Consider the following 22,866-nt stretch of genomic DNA (forward strand, 5'->3'; position numbering starts at 1 on the left):
ATCACAATTATCCTGCAGGTAAGAACATTGTCTAATTTTATATTTTTTGCCTCATTTCACAGCCATATGCAGTAAAATCTCAATTATTGCGAATGGACATGTAATTGGAAAAGGGACAATTGAGGGAGATGAAATAGCATTCGTTTGTGATCCAAACTTTGTATTAGTTGGGGAGAAAGTTTCGAGGTGCACCAGCGCTGGAAGCTGGAATGCCTCATATCCAAAGTGCGAAAGTAAGTATTTAGGCAGAACATGCCAAAAAATTATTGATTTTATTATTGATTTGAGGAAAGCAACGATGTCAATGTCATAAGGATTGAAGTGTGGTCGTGAGATAATAAAAACTCTGTAAAACGTAACTGAATATAGCTACAATCATATACATTTCCTGATTGCAAAAATTTCTTCATTTAATTTACTTAATATCCAAACATTTTCCACCTACGTCATTAAGTAGCAGTATAGTTTCTCGTACATGCAATCAAGTCGACTCCGTTCAGTTTAGCACCCATAAAGGATGTGTAAAAAATTCTGTATAAAAGCAGAGCCTCTTTAAGTAAAAAAAAATGCGCTCATGAGAATTTTACAGATAATTTGGACTCTCGCTATTTGGCTGTTCAATACCTCTGCATGTTTATAACTTCTGAACGAATAGATAAGAAAAATGGTACGAATATTGTATAAGAAATAGTAATTTATTTATAAACTTCAAATTTACCTTAACACCATTTTGAAATAAAAAGATAAAGCGAGCAACTAAAGCGCAATTTTATGCATAATAATACAATAATATGATGTAATAAAAAAAATTTTTCTGATCGATTAATTTGTTAAATTATCTTTTATGTCATGAAACTAAAAATGTCTTTAAATTTAAGAATAATGTTTTGAATTTCCCTCCTATATTTCCAAGCTAACTTGAAAAAACTAAATGCCGCTAAAATACTTTTTCTCTAGTGAAAAATCGTACGTCCAATCGTCAATGCATGGATAGACGAACGATTTTTATTTCATTCTTCTGTGTGTAAATCTAAATCTCAATGCATATCAATTTTTATAAATACTAGAGACCTTACGCAAACAGGACGGCGCCTTTGTAATAGCGTGTAAGAAATGACGTTGCTTCCGCTTTTGCTAACCATATATATGCATAGATTAGCAAAAGCAGAAGCAACGCTTACACGCCATTTCTTACACGCCATTACGAAGGTGCCCTCCTGTTTGCGAAAGCTCTCTACTAATATATAACGCTTTTACTTTGTTATCATAAAGTCTTGGTGATATTATTATAAGGCTATATTATTGATAAATATAAATTGTGAACTTGCTTTCTATAGGATCGTGCCCTGACCCTTCAAAAACTACAAATGCAAAAGTGATCGGTAACGGCTTTTACAGTGGAAGAGAAGTGGAATTTGAATGCCCTGAGGACAAAGTTCTAAGTCCAAAAAATTCTCGGAAAATAACTTGTGAGGGCGGCGTTTGGAACGGAATAATTCCATCATGTAAAGGTATATAAAATCGAAACAAAATTGAAAGATTGATATTTACTCCCTGATCCAGAGGAATTACTGTTGAATTTTCAATCGCTACTAAAGCTAAGATAAATTGCCTGCTTAATGCAGCGGGAACATGGGTATTTTATATGACTTTCATTTTTACAGTATAATAAAAATCAGCTTTCGATTCATTGTAATCAATCCATAATATAAGCTTAGTTCTCACTAGCTCATTAGATATTATTTGCTTTATTTGAAATGACAAGGACACAATGGCAATATTTATACACAAAAGAGACCAGGCTGCACAGGGAGACTGTGGCGCATTCTCCTTCCCTTCCAGTTAAGCTGTTAAAAAGGCCCTGAAGAGACCTTCCTAAATTTCGTCTTGTTTTCTATTTTAAAATTTATTTCTTCAATTAAATCTTTATGTACAGCCTCATGCCCACCACTGACGAGAATACCCTCAAATGGTTTTGCAAACAGTAGAAGTCGAGTACACGGTGCATTAATTCAGTTCGGATGCAATCATGGATATACGATAATCGGATCATCATCTAGTATTAAATGTCATGACGGAAGATGGTCAGATATCCCACCAGAATGTGTAGGTTCGTATTTTGGTCTTTCTTATTTTTGCCATCCAGATAACTGTAGTCTTTTGAATAGCGAGAAATATTTAGTTAAGAGTAAACAAGAAAAAACAAGAGTTATGTGCAATTTTGTTGTGCGTAAAATTCTTTTACATTTATTTTTAGCCTTTTGCAGAAAAATTTCATTTATTAAGAACGGCCAGGTGCTTGGTGGCGGATCACTGGAAGGGGACGAATTAAGTTTTGTTTGTAATAAACACTACGTGTTGGTTGGGGAAAAAGCTCTTCGATGTAAAAGCAGTGGTAAATGGAACGCCTCAGAACCAAAGTGTAAAGGTAATTAAGTAGTTATTCTCGAAATTTTACTTCTTCGAAATATTTGTTAATGTTGTTTTGTTACAGGTAGTTTCCGGAGTTATGTCCATAGGTTCGGTTTATGTGTAAAGTAGGTGACAATAGATATAAAAATTGACGAGATGGCCGTAATTAAAACCGTTTCTATTTTTTCAGTCGAAGCTTCATGGTCGAGGTGGGGAGAATGGACTGATTGCTCAGTTTCGTGTGATAATGGAATTCAAACACGCCAAAGAACGTGCATTGGGACTAATTCCGTTCTGGGTGACAACACTCTATGCGGTGAAAAGTCTTTGGAGTCTCGGGCATGCGCAAACTGGAAATGTCCAGGTAAAGAAAATGTAATACCCAATTGTACGCACCGGTATAGCTAGAGCACCGGGATTTCCAACGGACGTTAAGATACATTTTACGTAATTATAAAAATGGCATGCCAGCAGACGATTTAAAGAAGAAAAGTAAAAAAAATTCCTGAAAGACAAGATCTTCATTATGAGAGACCACTACAGTCTGTTTCATCCGTTTAGGATTGCCACCTGAAGATTCTAATAATTACTATCGAGCAATCATTTAATGATACAGCATCTTTATATATTTGCACATCAGTTACAGACACAAGTTAGACTACATGAAACATGCACCACTGGCACGCAGGAGCAGGCCTCGCAACGTCGTTTGGTTCAACCCTCTTTTCAGTAAGAGTGTCGGACACACAGCCACACAACACTTCCCGCCCAGACACATTTAAGGTAAAACCACAGTTGTATGGGCAACTGCATCACTAAGAGCACCTTTTCTCCCTAAGAAATAAGTGCGTGACCAAGAATCATAGCATACAAGCTAGGCAGCTGTCACCACCAGCAATGCAAACACGTGTAATCAGAAAAGAATGTTCCGCGCCGATTACGTTATGCGAAAAAATATTGGGAACCATGCTTTGATTTGCGACAAATTGGAACAATTTGGAACAATTTGCGACAGACTGTAAAGATAATCGATTTTAAAAGGGGTTAGTCACGCACAACATGAACATGTGCATGACTGAGTTGCCTCTTAATTAAATATCGTGCCTGCTACGCCACAGATTGTTTGAACGCCTGGGCCACCACGTTTCGACCAAAACTACTTAGGCGGCATCATTTCGTTATTTGTCTACCACCTGAAGATTCCTATACGGATGATACAGACTGTAGTGGACTATTTTGGTACGCAAAAACGTAATGTGATTACAAATATGTGATTTCGGTTTTTTTTTGTCAAAATAACTTCTTATATATCGAGTGAAGTTATGAAACAACTTTCAATGGCGAGACGAAAGACTAAGTATAGATTTTGATGTGTTATAGTTGTGTTTTTAAAGAAATTCATGGAGATATTACTTTTCAAATCGGTACAATATTTTGGGATCGATGTCTCTAAAACAAGAAGTTCTTTATATCAGAAGGAAAAATTGCTGCTGGAAATCTTAAGCAGAGATCTTCACTTCTGCATGTTTAATTCCAAAATGTCTAAATGAATTTCATTGAAGATAAGTTGTTTCTAAAATTTTTTGAGAAACTTCCGAAATGTTCTTGCAGGCATCACTGTGACCTTAATGAAGACAAAATGCATTAGGAAAGATCAGTGAACAAAACTTAAATAAAAAATGAAGAATCAGTAGCACATAGTAAATATATAGTATTCATACTTGTCATAATCATAAGTCTTAATTGCATGCCATGGTAAAAATATGAATAATAATTTATTACTGGATTTAAAATAAATAGAAATCATAAAAACTGAGGTAAAACAAGTGAGTAAATAAAAATTTAAAGAGGTCATATTATGCCTAAGATTGCATGAACTGATTACATGGTAGCCAAACTCATTGATAATGGGATGTATTATACCATTCAATATTTTAATTGTTGAGAATATGTATAGTAATTAATTTGAATAAAACTCCATAAATTTTAAGCATACAATCTGGAATTTCTGGACAAACACTTTGCTTTCATCAGGTATATCACTTTCACTTTATCTTATATTCTATGTTCGTGTAAAGTGCCGCTTTCATAGACACTTTTGAAATGCAGAACTTGGGTAGCATTTTGTTGATAGCATAGGATATTTCATCACCTAGAAGCAAACTATATTTGAATTTCATTTCTACCTCAACACTCAAAAGGCTGTATTGATTATATTTGCAAAGTTTCATGTAATGGTAAAATTTTCAAAGGAAAAAGCATACTGAAATTTCCCCACATTAAGATAAATATGCCACATAAGGCAAACTTAAACAGAAATATTATGACAAATTATGGCACAAATCAGTGAGCATGATTATATGGCATTTAACTAAAACATTCTTTCATTTAAATAAGGACATAAACAGTTTAACTCGCATGTTACAATTTATATTTTATATGGGAGCAGCTGTGGCATTTGAAAACGTGTCTTGAATAGACGAAATGCAGATAGCCTATGTAAATAATAAAATATTGCCAATTTGCCATTGGATTACCGCATTAAAAACCAAATATACTTGCTTGTGTAGTACGCGTATTGGAAATTAAATGACGAAATACAAGTATAACCATGCAAATACAAGTATAGTACCATTCTCTACATTGTAAAACCCCCTCACTGTAAGAATAAACTGGACGCCGAAAAATGCAGTACGTTTGTTTCCCAGATGAGACACCCCCCGGAATGTGTCGACAGACATGCGAAATTTTTGCAAGTCGAGATTTTGGTTGACTTTACATTCCTTGGCCAAAGAGACTGCGCACGAGTAAATGTGAAACACTTTATGTTGCGTCAAGAATAGTGTGCGGCTTGCCTAAGGGCAAGTATAAAAATAATTAATTAAGCTTTGCTCAACTGCAGCACGCATTATTAACAATATAGACACTTAACAAACTGTTGGATTAGGTAATACCACTACAAATCCTCACGATTATTCATTGAAATATCATTATATAAGTTACGATAATGTCCAAATGTTTCTTAAATGCGAGCAATGCTTGTCCCGTTATTAATGTTTGCTCTTATGCTGTGATTTTGCATAATTTAGACACATCTATAAACACGATATTATAAGTTTAATATACTATACAGCTTAATGTATGCTCCCGAGGGAAATAGTGAGTTTTGTTTTCCCAAGAGTCTTAACCCCTTTTTTTTATTTTGTTCTTATCACAAATGACGCCATCCTTGTATCTATAACTGAACAGACAAGTGAGGCAACGGTTCAAGTGTTATCTCTTTGTTAAAAATAATATTATATATGTATTTTAAGAGAGTGCTTAATACCATATTGATAGAACAAAGTTAAAAATTATATTGCTTACCAGAAATTTCAGTTATGTTAGGCAAGTAACTGTAACTCAGCTTTGAGTTGAAGGTGAGTTACCTTTTCTAATTATATTTATATCAACATATTTAGATTGTAATAAAATCTGTACAACTGGGAAGCTGGATACAACATGCGATGCTTGTATTTGTGACGATAACACACTAACTGGAGTGGTCAAAGACAACACCGGTATTCTCTTAGAGAATGCAACCATTGCTCTTGCAGAGTTTCCGTTTAAAGTATCAGGAAGTACGGGTGTTTCTGGGAAATTCGTATTGCAAGGATTCTGTATTTCAGAGGACAACATCATCGTTAGCAGAAAAGGCTATCTACCACAAACAATTAGAACGACAAAAGTTAGCCCTACTGCAGCAGTCGTGACAGCAATCTTGAGGAAAATTGGTAAGGGACAAAATTTGAAGTAATTTTATGATGTCAATAATATATATAAACATATTACTTGGTGAACACTTTACTTTGGCGTTAATTCTTGTTTGAGTGTGTTTTCAAGCAAAACCGGAAAAAGCGAGAACTCGGAAAAAACGCATCCCCGCGGGACTTTGTTTGTCCCATCAGTCACTTCAACCCGAATGCCTAGCAAGGAACTCCCCCCAACCGTGAACAACTAATAGCTCAAATACGATACAGTTTGAAGATCTTGGTAAAAAAGGCGGAGAGTGTGAACCAAAGCGTAACATGCCTTATAGTCGTTTAAGATTTTCTCTAAATCGAAAAAAAATAATGTTGAGCGACTATGAATTGAATTCGATCCTTTTTGATGGTCTGACAACTCTAACCGCGACTACAGGGGTGGATCCAGTACTACACTAATTTGCATTACACGAAAAGGTAAAGTGCTAAAAAATAACCACTTTGTAGTGCACTAGTGCTGGATCCACCCCTGCGCGACTACCCTTTCCTAATCGAAGCGGTCAAGAAACTGCCGATCTGCATCAAGGACTGATTACGTTACTGATACCAATTTTTTAGTCTTCCCAGAAATAACATCTCACCCTGAAAGTAAACTACGGCTAGAAGGTCAACCTATGACATTGTGCTGTGAAGGAAAATCAAGTACAAAGGCAAAATTTGAATGGTATGTTTTCCTTCTTAGCCAACATTTCACAATGCATAGAATAATACATATCATTCAATTAATTTCAAAATTAATCTTATTATATTCCCTTTTCTGCACACATAACTAAATTTTCTCGTCAATTAATTACCTATATGTATTTATAAAGAAAGGATACGAAAAGATAAGAAAAATCTTCGGAAGATTCCGTTAATTTAAAGTGCCTATATCACTTGTGGGATCTTTACGGATTTGAATGGGGCTTGAAAAATTTGTTTATAAGTTCTACAACCTTTTTTTTAATGGAATTAAATAGTTTCTAAAATACGTCGGTTGGGGGGACTGGGACTCAGGAATGATTTGCAAACACGCCGTCTTTTATCATGTAAACATGAATAGTTTCACTGGCGATATAGTTTCACTGGCGCTTTTTAAGAAAAAAATGCGGGAACGGTACGTTGTGTATGGCTGTAGCAACTGGGCGAATTTTTCTCAAAATATTTTACGTAATTGGAAGATCGAAGTGAAATTACAATTGATTATATTATGTTTGACAAGAACTCGGTTCCTGAGTCCCAGGCCCCCGAGCACGACGGAAATTTAAGCAAATCGTCATGTTTAGATGTAAATATTTCCGAAAATATTTAACTATATCAAAAAGGGTTGTAGAACTTATAAACTAATTTTTCAAGCTCTATTCAAATCCGTAAAGATCCCACAAGTGATATAGGCACTTTAATTTTTGGTAATTCTTGATATTTTAGGACGATTAATGATCGTGGAGCAGATGAATACCAACATGATGAAATACAAAGCAGTAAATTGATTATACCTCATGTTTTTAAAAACATGAGTGGGGAAATAAAATGTAGAGTTTACGATGATCATGGAGCAGAATTTTCACATCCTGCCAGGATAACCGTTTTTAGTAAGTATATATGTATAGTGGTATTATCTACATTATACATGTTTTTCTTTGGCCGGAAGAAAAGGATGGCGAATGACTAAATTGTTTTAATATTCATATATTCAACATTTATATTCTGCGATCTCGAGTCGTATATATATGCTGATAGCTGATATGCGATGAGAGTCAGCAAAATAACTGTTTCATTTTAGCATGCACAAGGCGCTGGATAAAAACAACTTTCAAATTTATTCGTAATTTGAACAATAATGAATACAGTTAAAAAGTTGAATAGTTAAATCCCTTATCGTGTTTTGAAACAAAATCGTATATTTTGTAAACATATATTTTTAACCTACCGTTCAACACTTTCAACAGGAAAAAATAGGTATTTTCGATAGCTCAAATGACAATAAAAGATTTAACCAAATGCAACCATTTTTTTTTGAGAAGAAGTGTTTATTCCTTAACATTATCCTCACAAAAAATTGTTAACAGTAGATGAAAGGGACATGAGTTATAACTTTCACACTCAACCCATATTTGACGACACCAAAAATTAAGGTATTACAAGAAACAAGAAAGCAAATATCTCTGAATGTATTATACATGGTTCTTTGAAACTTTGAAGTTATAATCATGAATATATTAGCTATGCAGGGAACTAGAATTATCCAGATAGGGCAAGCAGTCATATTTTTTTCTACCTGCCAAAATGTTTCATTATTTTTTTTCTGTTCAGCCACCTTAAAAGTTTCGCGCCCGGTGCACTTTGGTGTACTTTTTTCAAGGAAAACTTGAAATTCATCGTCACTTAACTCCCAAAAACTTGCCGCCATTTTGATCACGTTTCTTTATATACCAGACAGATATGAGCTAATATGAATTAATATGAGCTAATATCTGTCTAGTAGAGAGCCAATCAGATTGCAAGTTAGCCCAGCGCTTGCATGTGTATATAATAATTATCTTACTTGACTCCTTTAGTGCATTACTGTATATATCTAGAAATACATGCATGCAAAAACCATCGCCATTTTAAACCAACGTCCAAGCTCTGCGCCATGATGACAGCAATATCATCACTGAGCTATATAATAATTCCTGGAGGACCGGCTCGCCACCAAAAAGCGTACCAAAAAAGATGGCGGATTTTCAGCTTTGCTGACGCCACATGGTCCCTATTGCCCATGGTAATTACCACTGACATACCACGATACAAAGTCAAAAACGTTTTCGGTTTTCGGTATTGTTTTCGGCATATATTTTCTCCGCATTTCATCTAAAAAAACTCTTTTTCACTGTTCAACAAGTTAAATGGAGAAGTGATATATTTTTGCTTGCTCTACATATGATGCTGTGAATGGCCTAATTCACCTATCGGGGTATTAATTTTTACCTCAGGTAAGCCGGTTTTCATAATATTTTCGTTTTTCGGCCTTTGGTATAGAAAACTACCAAAGGCAAAGCGTCTGTTGCAGTTATTTCTTTTGAAATTAATGTTAAAAACGGCAAATATGCTGCAGAGTGCAGCCTTTTTGATCAATGGTACATGACTCAGTTATGCTGTGAAAAACTATATTTTATGAAAAAGGATCAATAACTGATCTTTTGAGTTTTGGCTATGTTTTGGCTTTTGAATAGAACTCTTATGGGATTTGCACTGGAGCTTTCACTCATATTTAATGCCAATTCATGAGTATTTTAATTTCAGTCAAACAATTAAGATGAATCAATATTCAATCCTCCCAGTGAATCTACTAGTCTCTCTATTGATCCTTTCTAGTCTATTTTAAATTAATTTAAAACATTAAACATGATGACTGTGTGAGTGCTGATGCAAAATATTTCTGTCAGATTTCAACAGTGGTTGTTAAAAGTCTAGTATGTTATCTTGTTTGCCTTGTCAAATGCAAAGTCAATAGTCATGGCTTAATAGACTTCTTGGCATCTTGCACCTTGTAACCTTGTTGATCAAGCTACAAGCTTGATTGTTAATTTGCAATGGTTTTTACTCCCCTCTGGCTCTGTCCTCTGGGTGTACTCTAAAGAGTACAGTTAAACTTGGTCTGATCTCTCTTTTTTAGGATGAAGATGCTATTGAATTTGGGGATGGCTTTTTTCAAATTACTGGAACATTAAACTGTTAATTTTACCATGTTGACTTTGTTATTCATAGTTAAGATAGTTATTTAAATGGAAAAGAAATTTATACAGACATGCATTGACGAGCATTTTGTTTTCAATTTGCAGCAACTTTTATAATTTTCTGGACAGTTTTACCCTCCCCGCCATTCAAAGGAATATAATCATGTGGCTAATCAGGAATTGAAGGTTAAAAGATTATAGACTAATAGAGGAATGAATAGGCTGAGTTGCATTATCATTAATTCATGAGACATTTGTTTATAGTAGCACGTACAACTAGTACCATAATCTTCTTGGTACCATAATATTTTTTTTGTTATTTACCATAGCCTTTCCATTATCTGGATTATGATTCCATATCAAATCCTTGAGTCAAGCATGGAATCATTTGAAAGTGCATTACTTGGGATACAGTAAGATAGGGGTAACATAATTAGGCTAGCTATAATGACCTGAATGAAAATATCCTATGCAAATATGACTTGAAGTACTATTACTATATAATCAGCCGCCCAGCATCTTGCATAAGGTTTGGCCTTTTTTTCCTTGAGTTATGGGCTGATATGCATAAGCATGATGTTCTAAGGAAAACATCACATAACAACATATTTTCTGCCGGTAACCTTTGGTCGGCGATTCATATCCAAATTTATATCGAAAGATAATCCAAATTTCTGACAAGACTCGAAAAATATTCAAGTATTTTCAAAAATTTTATATAGAAATGTATGAATAATGAAAATAGATAAATAAATAAAATAATCTGTCAGCTATAAATCGTACATAAAAATCCTTCGTCCACAATTTTTTTTACGTTTTAATATTAATTTTCTCTGGCATTGGCAAAACAGCGTCCACGATTGTATAGAACTGAAATAAACGCCTTATTGCAACGCTTTGTAGCACAAAAATAAATCGAAAAATACAAAACAACAAGGTTTCCAACATGTTTCACGGCAAAAAAGATATTCATAAAAAAACCAGGGGGGAAATACTGTTTCTTAGATAAACCAGGGGGGAGCATCTCCTGTAGCGGGCTCAGATTTGAGCCTGGTCAGTGGTAATTACCCTGGGCAAAGGGGACCATATGGCGTCAGCAAAACTTCTGCGCAGTGCGCAGAAGGCAAAATCCGCCATGTTTTTTGTGCAAAAAGATGGCGGCGAAGTTACCGAAAAATGACGAACCGGTCCTCCAGGAATTATTATATAGCTCAGTGAATATCATACGTTAATTACGTCGAATCAGCTTTCCGGCTTGTGGGAATTTCAAAAACAGAAATTAACGTAATTAAGCGAATTCAAAAATTAATAACTTTTTATTAACCGAGCGCGAGGTCTTTACCGAGAAATATCGGACCGAGTTTTTTTTTAACAGACCAAGCTCGAGGTTAGTGCAAAAAGAGCGAGTTCCGACATACATCGGGCAGGATGAGAAAAACCGGCCCGATGTGAAACGCTCCTAAGCCAATCAGATTGCTTCATTTACATAGTTAAAAAAGAACGACTTTTATTGCTTTTTAAACCACGCATGCAGTGAGGACTCCAAAGTTTACTTAGTTAAGTCCCGTATACACTTGCAATTTTTTCTGCGATTTTATGCGATTATTATCTTTTGATAGGCATGAAGGAATGAATTAGCTTACGGATGTTCTTATCGGTGTTACGGATGTTCTTGATGTAACTTATTATTCGTTCACAGCACTCGAAATAAGAAAATCGGAGCAAAAATCAAAACTCAGTCTTTCAAAATATATTATCTCTCATTCGATCTTGTCTCGATATTGAAATACTTGTTTCGTGAACGGTGAACGCCTTCCAGCCTTATTTCCATCATCTTTTAATTTGGTTTACAAACTCCTTCTAACTCTGAATACTTTATTTTAACAGATACCACTGATGATAGTTGCGATCCGACACCATCTCAACACATAATTGCACTGCCGCAGGGCTGCACGGCAGGAGAAACAAACTCAGTTACCATTGACGTAGGTGATTGTGCGAAAACAAAATGCATCGCACGAGGTCTAAAAAATATGAACTATTGTAAAGATAAATTCTGCTGCCAGCCCATTGCTACAAGGAACATCAAGGTCGTTTGTTCACAGCATTCGTTTGACATGAAAAGTGTAACAAAATGTGGTTGCGGCGATTGCCCTGTGAAACAAACTGTTGTTAAAGGAGTAGCAAGAGGAGGTCCAGACAATAAACCTTTTAAATATGGATATATTTATCACGGTGATAAATATTTGGCTCGTACTGGAAGGAAGGGTGATTTTTCATTTAAAGTTCCTGGTGATTTTTCTCGCTTTGCTGTAACGTTTAAGGATAAACGTAATTATAACAATTTTCAGGAATTAACAAAAGTAATTCCGTTGGTCACTGGCCGTGAAACGTATATAGAAGTCCGACTGAAGCCTCGGCCTGAACCTATTAAAGTTGATGCGAAGATGGGCTTTGAGATTTCCCTGGGAAACTCGCAAAATACCCGTGGATTAAATAAGTCAAACGAGGAAAATGTAGTTGACAATGACGACGCACAATTAGAACCTGCTGTAGCATTTGCTGTCCCTCCCCAAGGCTTGTTGACAGAACATGGAGAAATTTATAACGGGACGGTCAAGGTTGAGGTCAATTTTGTTGATCCGAGAAACGTTACAGAAGTGGAAGAAGCCGATGGAGACTTCACCACGGTGGACGAAGATGGCGAGGAACAACAACTGGAGACTTTTGGGGTGATAAAAATGGATTTTAAAGATGAAAACGATAAGAGTTTGCAACCTACAGGTGACATTGACATTTCACTTGATATTGATAAGTATAACATTACTGAAAATGAAGTAGAAAATATAAAGCTCTGGTACTTAGACGAGAAGACTGGAAGATGGCGCATTTTGGACACAAGTTGGAAAAAGCATCAAACGAAGCGATCGAAGAGATCAGATAAACATATATCACTATTTACTACCAAACTTAATGCTAGAGAATTTATTCGCTTTGATCTAAACTTAGATAAGGTGGGCGGAGAGATTTATTTGAAAGTTATGGCAGAAGACACCACAAAGAAAGCAGAGTCAGTCCTTATTACAGTATTTGTTACGCAAAGTAGAGTGAATTATAGATATCGATCGTATAACATCGAACCGAATAAAGCACATTGTATAAAAACATTTCGGACAGATGAATTCGCGAAAATACGGGCTGTCGTTGGTGATCAATATCCACTAACGCCAAAGGAAACAGGTTTGGATGAGGATGTTATAAAGAAACATCTCATAAAAATAATCTCGGAAGGATCGCATGGATACTTCACAATGCAAACGTTAAATAGGCCATTGAGTAATAGACCCTCGCCATTCTATGAAGATGAAGCTTCTTGCCTAGAAGGTCCAGAGGAGTATAGTTTCTTATTCGAGATGCCTGTGCGAGAAGAATTAAAGAAAATTGAAGACGTTAGACAAATTGACGATGAGGACTGGTACACAGAAAATAATAAAGGGGTCGTTGTATGTTACGTACAAATTGCGGTGGAGAATATCAACGAGTGTCCAAATAAAATGGCAGCATTCAAAGTTGAAAGTATGCGCGCTACCAAAATTTTACAAGGATTTGTCATAGTATCGATGACGGAATCCAAGCCCACTGCCTGTGCTGAATTCAAATGCACCCGAAGTGATCACCATGATATGACTGTAATTGTTAGGTCCCTTTCCCCTGGATGGTTTACACAAGATAATCTAGCGACAAAAACATTTATGAGGAAAAAAGAACAGTACGGAATGGATGGTATCATATACGACAACGGAGTGTTTGTGTTCCGACCGGCACATTTACGCACAAATGCACAAATCGGAATATTTCATGGTCAAAATAGAGTGAGTCCAGATAAGGATGGAAGAAAGGAAGAAAATGATGCCTGCATGGAAGATTCTGAAACAGCTGCAATAAGGTTTAGATGCGCCATTTTCTGAAAATGATTTAGTTATTTGACAGCCGTAAATGTTTTTAAAAGCTACTCAAAAGCTACATGCTTTTAGAGGTACATATAACCATTTATATAATGAAACGCTTAAGCAATAATACTTACTCCACGATAGAATTCCACAATGTGCACCGAGATGAAATTGTATCATGCACTATTAATTTTCGATGTCACCAAATTAATCAAGTACGTTTTGTGTGTGTGTTTTAGATTGATGAATAAACAATAAAAGTAGGGTTTGTTACATGGGGTAAAAAAAGGTTTATTCACTGAGCAGAGTGATTTTTCCGTTCATTTTTCCATTGTTTTAGCCTCAAATTTTCTCTACAATTAGAATTGAAATCTGTCTTTGATACCTATCTTCCAAAAAGGACAATTAAAATCCATCAGTCAGATCGCCCGGATGACAAACAAACTTAAGATGTAAATTAGAAAATGCCAGTCTGCTTTCCAGATGAATCGGAAGGAATCGTCTATAGTTATACAGGTATTGGAGGAATAAAATCCTAGATGAAATTAAATTAGTCAAGACGCATTTTTATACACATAAAGGGGCAGAATTAAGTCAGACTAACCCTTTGAAATGGTGGAATCAGATAAAAAAGCAAAAGCTTATGGGACAAGATATCCAGCAGGAGTGGTTAGTACTATCAATTTCTTAGCGGCAATGAAAATGTTAAGATGCTAGCAGACAAAATTAATGATTAGTTCTCAAGCATAACTGAGAATTTTTCACCGTTATCCCCATCATTACCTTCTTGCTCAACTCAGCACGTGCTAAATGAATTCCTTGTCTTTGAAGCAGAGGTTTATCGATGGCTTTCGTCCATACAAGATAACAAGTTTATTGGCATCAAGCTGTGAAAATTGATGGAACTTATTTATCAGAATGAAAATTGTCCAATGGCGGCATACCTCAGCATAGGTGTAGAGTTTTGTTTTCTTCTGGGGGGGCTCAAACTTTAGATTAACGATATGTAGCTGGCATTACCTTCTGACATTAGATACAGTTAAATATACAATAAATTTCCTCTTGATATATAGTTACATCGGTAGTCATGGTTTATATGGCAGATAGGTGGAGAAAATAATTACCAATGATTATGACCTGTTGTGGGTAGAAAGGCTAATGAAAGATAAAATGAACAAGCTGCCATGTATTTTATAATTTTATAACTCGAAAATTCTGTATTTCGCAATGGCTTTTCCGAGTTGTTTAATATATTATTATATTCACTATGATAATTAATACCGTTTCATGTGTATGTAACGATGCCTTTTCAAAGATTCAACATTGCTCTGATGCAAAATATTACTTTCTGGAAAATTTCTAGGGGGGCTGAGTCCCCCCCCCAGTAAGCTCAGCCTCTAGCCCCTCAGCCCCCCCATACTCTAAGCCTATGTACCTCAGGGAACTAAACTTGGTGTTATCCTTTACTGTAGCGTTAGAGATCGTTCCCAGAAATTCAATCAGTTACCTGAATCACGCGGCAGACGAAATATATCAATATTCAATTACAGTTACCACATGAGCCTCAACCCACGTAAATGCAAGGAGGTGGTACTAATTTTTTTGAATCATGGTAATTTCACAATGCGACCAATCGTTATAGGGACCACTGTAGGAGAGAGGGTGTCTGCTTATAAACTACATGGAGTGCAACTAAATGAGGATCTCAAATGGAATGTCCAGGTTGACTATATATACAAGAAAGCAATTGTAAGAAGCTGTACTCCCTACGTGTTCTAAGCATAACTGGCATTGCGCAAAGAGATATATTAAAGGTGTATCTATCTGATCTGAGATCATGACGTCATAAAGCGTCTCAAGTTATCATGCACCTGGTGTTATTTGTCCGTATTCTTCTAATTAATAATATAAAGAGTGAAAAATTTAAATTCTAATTTACAGTTAAAAAAAAATAAACGTGTTTTCACATAAATATAATAAAATTACTTGATATTTTCGAGTGTCGAAGTCATATGCAATGAAGAAAATGATAATTCATTTTTGTCGAAAATCTGGCTTCTGACTGGTTGATTTTTATACCCAGATCAGCTGGAAGTGCATGACATTATGAGATTGGTTCATTTTCTTTTTTGTTCTGTTGTATTACCCAATAAATTATCATATTCGTAATAATTATATGCACAAAATTTTGCGGTCGATTTTCTCTGCAACCAAAAAATCTGCGGACTGTATTTCTAAATTGAATTGACCTGTTTTTAAATTTTTGCTTGTGCTAAAAATATTAACAAAGCCGTGATTCAGTGTCAGTTAATTGGTCAGATTTCTTGGTTCACAGGAACCCACTAAATTTTGTGTGTTTTTTCTTCACCACTGTTACAATCGTTTTTGATTTTTTTTTCACTGATGAAAAGTATGTACTGTGCCATCAAACAACGCGGGAAGCTTGTTTCGTCCCAACCAAACCTATCCGGGCGTCGCGTATTTCATGGTATATCGAGAAACAGCGAAGTGCTCGAAGAAAATGCTATTTGCAACAATGCACGAGGCCTACATGGAACCGACATTCATCGAAATTAAAGCGTTTAATGGCGCTGCTACTACAAAGGAAAGAGTGACAAGCAAGAAAACTGCTCAAGTTGTCAAAGATCACGACCACCAACCTACGAAGGATCTAGTAAATACGTCCAATCGCTTTTGTCGTTCGGCATGTGGGAATGTAGACAGAGAGGACAGCGAACGACCATCAGCCTACCCAAAAACTCCGTGTCGGCTTGTCGTTGTTGAACAAGCTTCGTTCAGTGCACTGACTGCTGACGGACTTCGCGACCTGGTAACTGCACCAAGTGACATAACGACCACATTGCGTTACATTGGACTGATCATGCCACGTTGCGATCACGCGCTGCATCGTGGTATCGTCTATGGTAAACCAGGCGGCGCAACGCTTACGTTTGTGAAATTGATGGAAGTTGAAATATACCAGAACCGATTACTCGCCAACGATGCGTTAAGGGAAAGAATTCTGAAACACATGGCCAGAATAATACACCTGCTTTACGCACGGCGTACCCAACTTGCCCTCCGGAAAAAAAAATGAAAAACTCCGAACAACCGTGCAAAATTTATTTGTAGCGGAGACATATTGTAGCATTTTGGCTGTTGTCACTTTGTATATAATGCATGAATATATATATCAAGCTTAGGACTTGCATGATTTTGAAATATTTTTAGACTTTTATTGCATGCGTGTGGAGCACGGCCCTTTGAAAAACAGGTCACTGAAAGGCTACCGTGCATAAATATGTTTAAATAATAATAATAATAATCTAATCTCGCGCGTTTATTGCGTACGAGCGTACAACTCCACCCCTCGTTCTCTTCGAAACCAAATGGGATCATTCCCCACATCGTGTCAAAGGCAACGCTTAAATCCAGTAAAAACAATAGAGACACACGCTGACCGCTCATATTCAGCGAAAGTCATTGGTTACTTTAGGCATGGTTTCAGTACTATGGTACTTACGATACTTGCAGATTGTGATTTGGGATAAAGTGCATTCAAGAACAAGTGGTTATTTAATTGTTTAAAAACTGCTTTCTCATTGAGTTTAGATATGTACGATAAATTGCTGATTAGGCGGAGGTAGAGGTTGGAGAAACTACAGCTAAGGTCCACATTTTTCATAGGTGCATAGCCGATAGCCTCTTTCCATATTTCAGGAAATACACCACATTTGAGAGACGAATTTATTAGAGATGTGCATGATAACAGGTAATAGGATGTCTAAACATTCTAACATCAGAGGCGTACGCATAGGATCAAGTGCACAATGTTTCCTGCCAGTATCCCAGATAATGTTAGAGCATCATCTACACTGAGAGGATTGAATTTTAGTAGTTTGCATAAATTTGTTGGAGTTGTTGGTACATTTGCTGGTTCATGCAGATTATTTGAAAATATTGACCAAGGTCGTTTAGGAGGCGGTTCTAGTCTGGAAAGCTTAGATTATTACATTTTTGGAACAAGTAGTCTGTTTTCAAATGTTTGTGGAAATCGAATTATATATTGTAAATTACACATTTTACGTCAAAATTTTACAATGGCAGAAATTTTGTTTTAATGCTGTAAAAATCCCTTTTAGAACTGGGATATCTGGATATGATAAAGGCACGCATGTTGTTACACAAGTGTCAGAGTATGCCAGAATGTAGCATTAGTACGTTACTCATTAACCTGAACGTTAACGAGCGTCCTTAACTAAAGTATGAATTATGAGCATGGGCTACTTTCCACTTAAGGCTGCTTTCCACTGACGCGTATTTTATAGGCACATACAGAAAATTTGAAATGCTTTCAAATTTTTATTATATAACATCTAGATTAACTAGTGCATACTAAAACATGCAGAAAACTAAGTTCCTTCGATCTATTGACTTAGTTTTTTCAAAGGTAACATGTATAAGGATATAGACTTTTACGTGCGTGTACCTGCGTATGAAAAACGCGTAAGTGGAAAACGCGTTTTTTCACGCACGGAAAATTTTAAATGCTTCCAAAATTTTATCACGTGACACAAGGAAGTTAATTTTTAATGTTCTGTATTAGGGAAATGATACCGTGTAATAGCCCAGCCTCGTACCCAGGCGCTTTATTGGAAAACGTAAAGGCTGCATTCAGCGTAATATAGAGATCTGTGGCTGAGATGTGCGAGCGCGCAGGGGTGCTTGGGGAGGACGCGACGGGAGAACGAAGCAAGAAAACCAAATTAGGGACCGGTCATTATTTATGGTGGGGAGTGGCACCAAAGAGAAAAGGGTTGGGTAAACAAAATTTTTAGCAAGTAAAAGGTTGGGTAAATGAAAAACAGAACATGTGAAGGGTTGGGTAAGAAAATTTCAATGTAATTTTTGCGCACAACTATTTCAATTATTAAAGACTTATGTATAAAAAGCATGTCAACTGTCAAATTGTCAATCCAGTACATAAAAATCAGTCAGAGTCACTCGACTCACTATCATGATAATTGTTAGATTTTTTAGGTGCAATAGCTGCCCTCATCCTTTTTTTCTTCGCAACTTTGCTACGTTGTTCTTTCTGCCTTCTGGCACTTCTTCTTTTCTCAAATTCTAAAACCGAAGTAGCATCAAATCTTTTTCTCAATTGAGAGAGCGAAAATTGTAGATTGTTTTAAACAAGACTCTCAACACTATTCAAAATGGGTGTTAGTTGTTCAACAGAAGTGTCTATGAAACCTATTTCATCATTTGCCCAAACTTTTGGAAACATGTTTACATCCAACAACCCCTTTCTTCGACCCATTAACTTTTCCTTCATGTTTCTCACAGAAAACAAAGTTCCTTCCATATGTTTCCATGCTCTTTGACACTTGCTAACATCTTCTACCTTTACATCAGCTGGTATGGCTGCAGATTGATACCTTTCCAAGTTTATATTCTCTTTTGGAACCACTCCTCGTTGGTAGGACTCAAATACTTTCTGGATATTTTCTAATTCCACTTTAATGCCCCAGCGAAATTTTCGTTGTCCTTCTAAGTAAGCTTGAAAAGAGGACTGCTTCTTTGAGTATGCAGATTTATACACATTTTCAGTAATAGAGTTGTAGTATGTTAACCTATCTGTCTTCACATTTGGAATGTAGAACTTCTCCCATGGTTTGACATTTTTAACATCTGCATCTCCACCAACAACAAACTTGCCAGTAACAAATGAGATAGCTGGAAATTGTCAAGATCGATATATATTTAATTATATAAATCAGACATACAGTGTAATACAGGCAAATTCTGTACATCAGTACACAAAATCACAAATAATACAATAAAATCATGGATGCTGATAGAAGTTTTAGAAACAATACACAAAGCCTTGGTTGTAAGTTTCAAAACTTGATAAAATGCATAACAATAAATAATATAAACATATTAAATTTTTTATAACTTACTCTTTTGTCTGTTCATTCGCTCAACTTGAGGTTTCTGAATATTTGTTGCTTGCAAGTTGAGATCCTTTTCAGGCAATAATTCTGACAATGATCCACCAACGCAGGCTTTATCAGCATCAGTTTTAATAGTTCTTGCCAGCTTGAGACTTTCCAAAGACTTCTTGAATTTCAAAACATGACCAGGCTTGGTAGACATACCCACAATATCAAACATCTGGTTCAGTTCTTCGTTGGTTGCATCGATTAACAAACCAATGTCATCATAACCTGTATCCTTAAATCGATCCAAATACAATGCTGTAAAATTTAGAGACGATAGAAAATTTGCGAAGCCATCCGCCATCTTTAAAAATGTGTGGCACTGTCCGCACTGATGCACTGATGAGACTGGGCCTGGTTCTGCGAACCTGTCAAGGTTGTCAAGGGCATGGTCAAGGGTCAACAGCATAGCAACTAGCATAGCAACCGAACCTACAACGTCACAGCACGTCATGATATCAAATGATAGGTCTTTTGAGTTTTGTTATACCGAATGAGTTGTGACCACAAGATATGGGAGACATGCTGGGCCATGGAATCTGTACCAGCTAGAATGAGCTAACATTGCCCGCCTATATAGATAGCCATGTTGCCCTGCTGTTACGTTATTAAAACTATCAATTTGAAAACTATAATCAGGCGTACTGATAATTATCAACCCTATTATCAAGCTATTAATATACAGTATAAAACAAGATTCAAAGCCATAAAACAAAAGTTATAATTAAAGGACATGTATGACAACTTAATACCACTATCATTTTGTACAGTTTTCGGCAAGGGGTGGGTACTTATTTTTTATTAAATATTCAAGGTTGGGTAAAGAAAAATTTTAATTTTTTAATGGTTGGGTCAGTAAGATTTTTATCAAGCAAAACATTTCTCTTCGGTGCCACCCCCCACCATAAATAATGACCGGTCCCTTAATAAAGAAGTCAAACAGATGGAAGAAATGTGCAACCTAAATCTGATGTAAATCATTGCATATTCGAGTAGATACTCTTCTTTCAGCGCTCGTAAATAACTGTTTGCGCCTTAATATTCGAAAATGATGAATAATACAACGCAGTGATAATTTTTGCACAAAATCTTTCCCAAATGTACCGCCCGGTGATAGGGTGTACGGCAATTTGCTCATTTGCATCTATGAAATATATGAATAAATCGTTCGCCGGCGCCATATTTGTTGCATATTCTGCCAGGTGCTTCATTTGTCGCGTCCTCCCCAAGCACCCCTGCGCGCTCGCACATCTCAGCCACAGATCTCTATATTACGCTGAATGCAACCTTTATGTTTTCCAATAAAGCGCCTGGGTACGAGGCTGGTAATAGCCAATAATTTTTGCAGTTATCACTATTCAGTGGCATCTTACCCTACATTAATTTGTTTTTATCGTTACGGGTGAATGGCGTCTCTAAGGTAACCGCATGTCGCAATTAATATTTGCGATGTTCTTGCTGTTGCAATTTTAGTTTCATTTTGGGATTCCTTTCAATTGAACGGGGTGATTAGCTCATCAATAGATATTAAGTGCTGTTACACGAATCTGGAATAACTGCTGTTTACTGTAATAAAGGTGAGAGTCCATTAAATGTATTAAATCAGGTACTGAGAAGTAATTGGTTTAGTTACAGCTTTTGACTTCAAAATTGAGAATAAAATCGTAAAGTTCTGCATGATAGCGTGGCCAACAACACGCGATAAATGTCGATTACTATACTTAAGTATACTTTCCTATACTGATACAAAAGACAACGCAGATATTTGATGTGTGATTTTTGCATTTCAACCATGCGAGTTAAACCAGTAGTGTAAAACAAAATTATGATCGCGCCATACACTCAACCACGTCATGCGGCTACCTGTAAATATAACACATGAACATCTGGGGCCGGTTGTATCAATCCCGTTTAGCTTAAACGGTGGATAAGTCAAAGTTAAATAACACTTTTACATCTTTCTTGAATGAGTCAACTTGAATATTATGCCCTGGATATGTAGTTCTAAATAGTAATAAAACGAAAGACTTGCTTTCTATTTTGAACTTATCCACCGTTTAAGCTAACGGGCTTGATACAACCGGCCCCTAGATTAAACAGACGATTGCGTACTGGAAATACGGAAATCATCAAGATCTGGGCGAATTCGTTTATATTTCGAGAACCCAACCTTCTGATTGACTTTGCCTGAAAAGTGTACTAAAAATTCCTCCTCGTTGTTGATTTGTGCTTCATAAAGAATTTCCGAAATGTACGTTTGTTGTTCGGTTGATCATATATGGACTTACTCATAGTGATAAAAATGCATAAAACTTCCCATTTTAGTGAAAAAATATAAACCGAAACACCAAATCCTGCTAACGTGCTACTGTGAATTGCTGTAAAGAAAGACTACAACAATGACAAAATGACTTTACGGCGAGGATAAATTTCAGTTATGTCGCCAGGCTGACATATTCATATATTCATGTTGTGCAAGATTAATTTATTTTTAAACCATTGTCTTTACATGCTGTTAACATGAATATATCCCCCCCCTTCCCCAATTATTAGAGAGTTTCCGAAAGCACAACGGCAACGGCGACGGCAACTTCATTTATGGCGTTGGCGTTGCCGTTTCGTGTAGCATTCATTCCGTAAAATGTTTATTTTGGCGCGAAACGTCATCAAAAATGTTATAATACTGTGTGGTTCTATCCTTAAACAAAGATGAGTTTTAGAGAAAATAGAATAGCATTACTGCATGCTCACGATGAAGGTTACATTGACGACGAAGAGTTCTTAATGCTCTAGGATGTAAACAGATCAACAAATCTTGATTTGCCATATTGGGACTACGAACAGTTTGACCTGGATAATCTTTGCAATGACGAGTGTAAAGCTGAGTTTCGCTTCCTAAAAAATGACATATACACGCTTTATGAAGTTCTGAAATTCCCAGAGGAAATGAAATGTGCCAATGGTTTTAAAGTTTCGGGCCTGACTGCACTCTGTCGGTTCT

At 36.2% G+C, this 22,866-nt stretch overlaps 2 protein-coding genes across 2 annotated transcripts; one reads left to right on the forward strand and one right to left on the reverse strand.

Annotated features, from left to right (window-relative positions):
- Positions 1–209: 209 nt before the first annotated feature.
- Positions 210–14,312, forward strand: LOC114539387 (cartilage intermediate layer protein 1-like). Its single transcript, XM_028560013.1, has 7 exons — positions 210–233; positions 2,287–2,428; positions 5,874–6,185; positions 6,774–6,879; positions 7,623–7,675; positions 11,801–13,489; positions 14,227–14,312. The coding sequence occupies exons 1-7, from the start codon at positions 210–212 to the stop codon at positions 14,310–14,312; spliced, it is 2,412 nt and encodes an 803-aa protein (XP_028415814.1).
- A 4,739-nt stretch (positions 14,313–19,051) lies between these two features.
- On the reverse strand, positions 19,052–20,173 carry LOC114539388. The gene is made up of 2 exons (XM_028560014.1): positions 19,827–20,173; positions 19,052–19,599 (listed from the first exon to the last, which is right to left on the reverse strand). The coding sequence occupies exons 1-2, from the start codon at positions 20,167–20,169 to the stop codon at positions 19,052–19,054; spliced, it is 891 nt and encodes a 296-aa protein (XP_028415815.1). The 5' UTR covers positions 20,170–20,173.
- Between the last annotated feature and the right edge of the window lie 2,693 nt (positions 20,174–22,866).

This window comes from Dendronephthya gigantea, unplaced genomic scaffold (genome assembly GCF_004324835.1).
Source record: "Dendronephthya gigantea isolate DGI-Jeju-01 unplaced genomic scaffold, DenGig_1.0 000201F, whole genome shotgun sequence".
NCBI lineage: Eukaryota > Metazoa > Cnidaria > Anthozoa > Malacalcyonacea > Nephtheidae > Dendronephthya > Dendronephthya gigantea.

Coding starts and splice junctions, on each gene's coding strand:
- LOC114539388 (XM_028560014.1), bottom strand. CDS start 20,169: ATGGCGGATGGCTTCGCAAATTTTCTATCGTCTCTAAATTTTACAGCA. Junction 19,600..19,826: donor GCGAATGAACAGACAAAAGA/GTAAGTTATAAA, acceptor GACAATTTCCAG/CTATCTCATTTGTTACTGGC.
- LOC114539387 (XM_028560013.1), top strand. CDS start 210: ATGCCTCATATCCAAAGTGCGAAA. Junction 6,880..7,622: donor ACAAAGGCAAAATTTGAATG/GTATGTTTTCCT, acceptor TTGATATTTTAG/GACGATTAATGATCGTGGAG. Junction 7,676..11,800: donor ACATGATGAAATACAAAGCA/GTAAATTGATTA, acceptor TTATTTTAACAG/ATACCACTGATGATAGTTGC.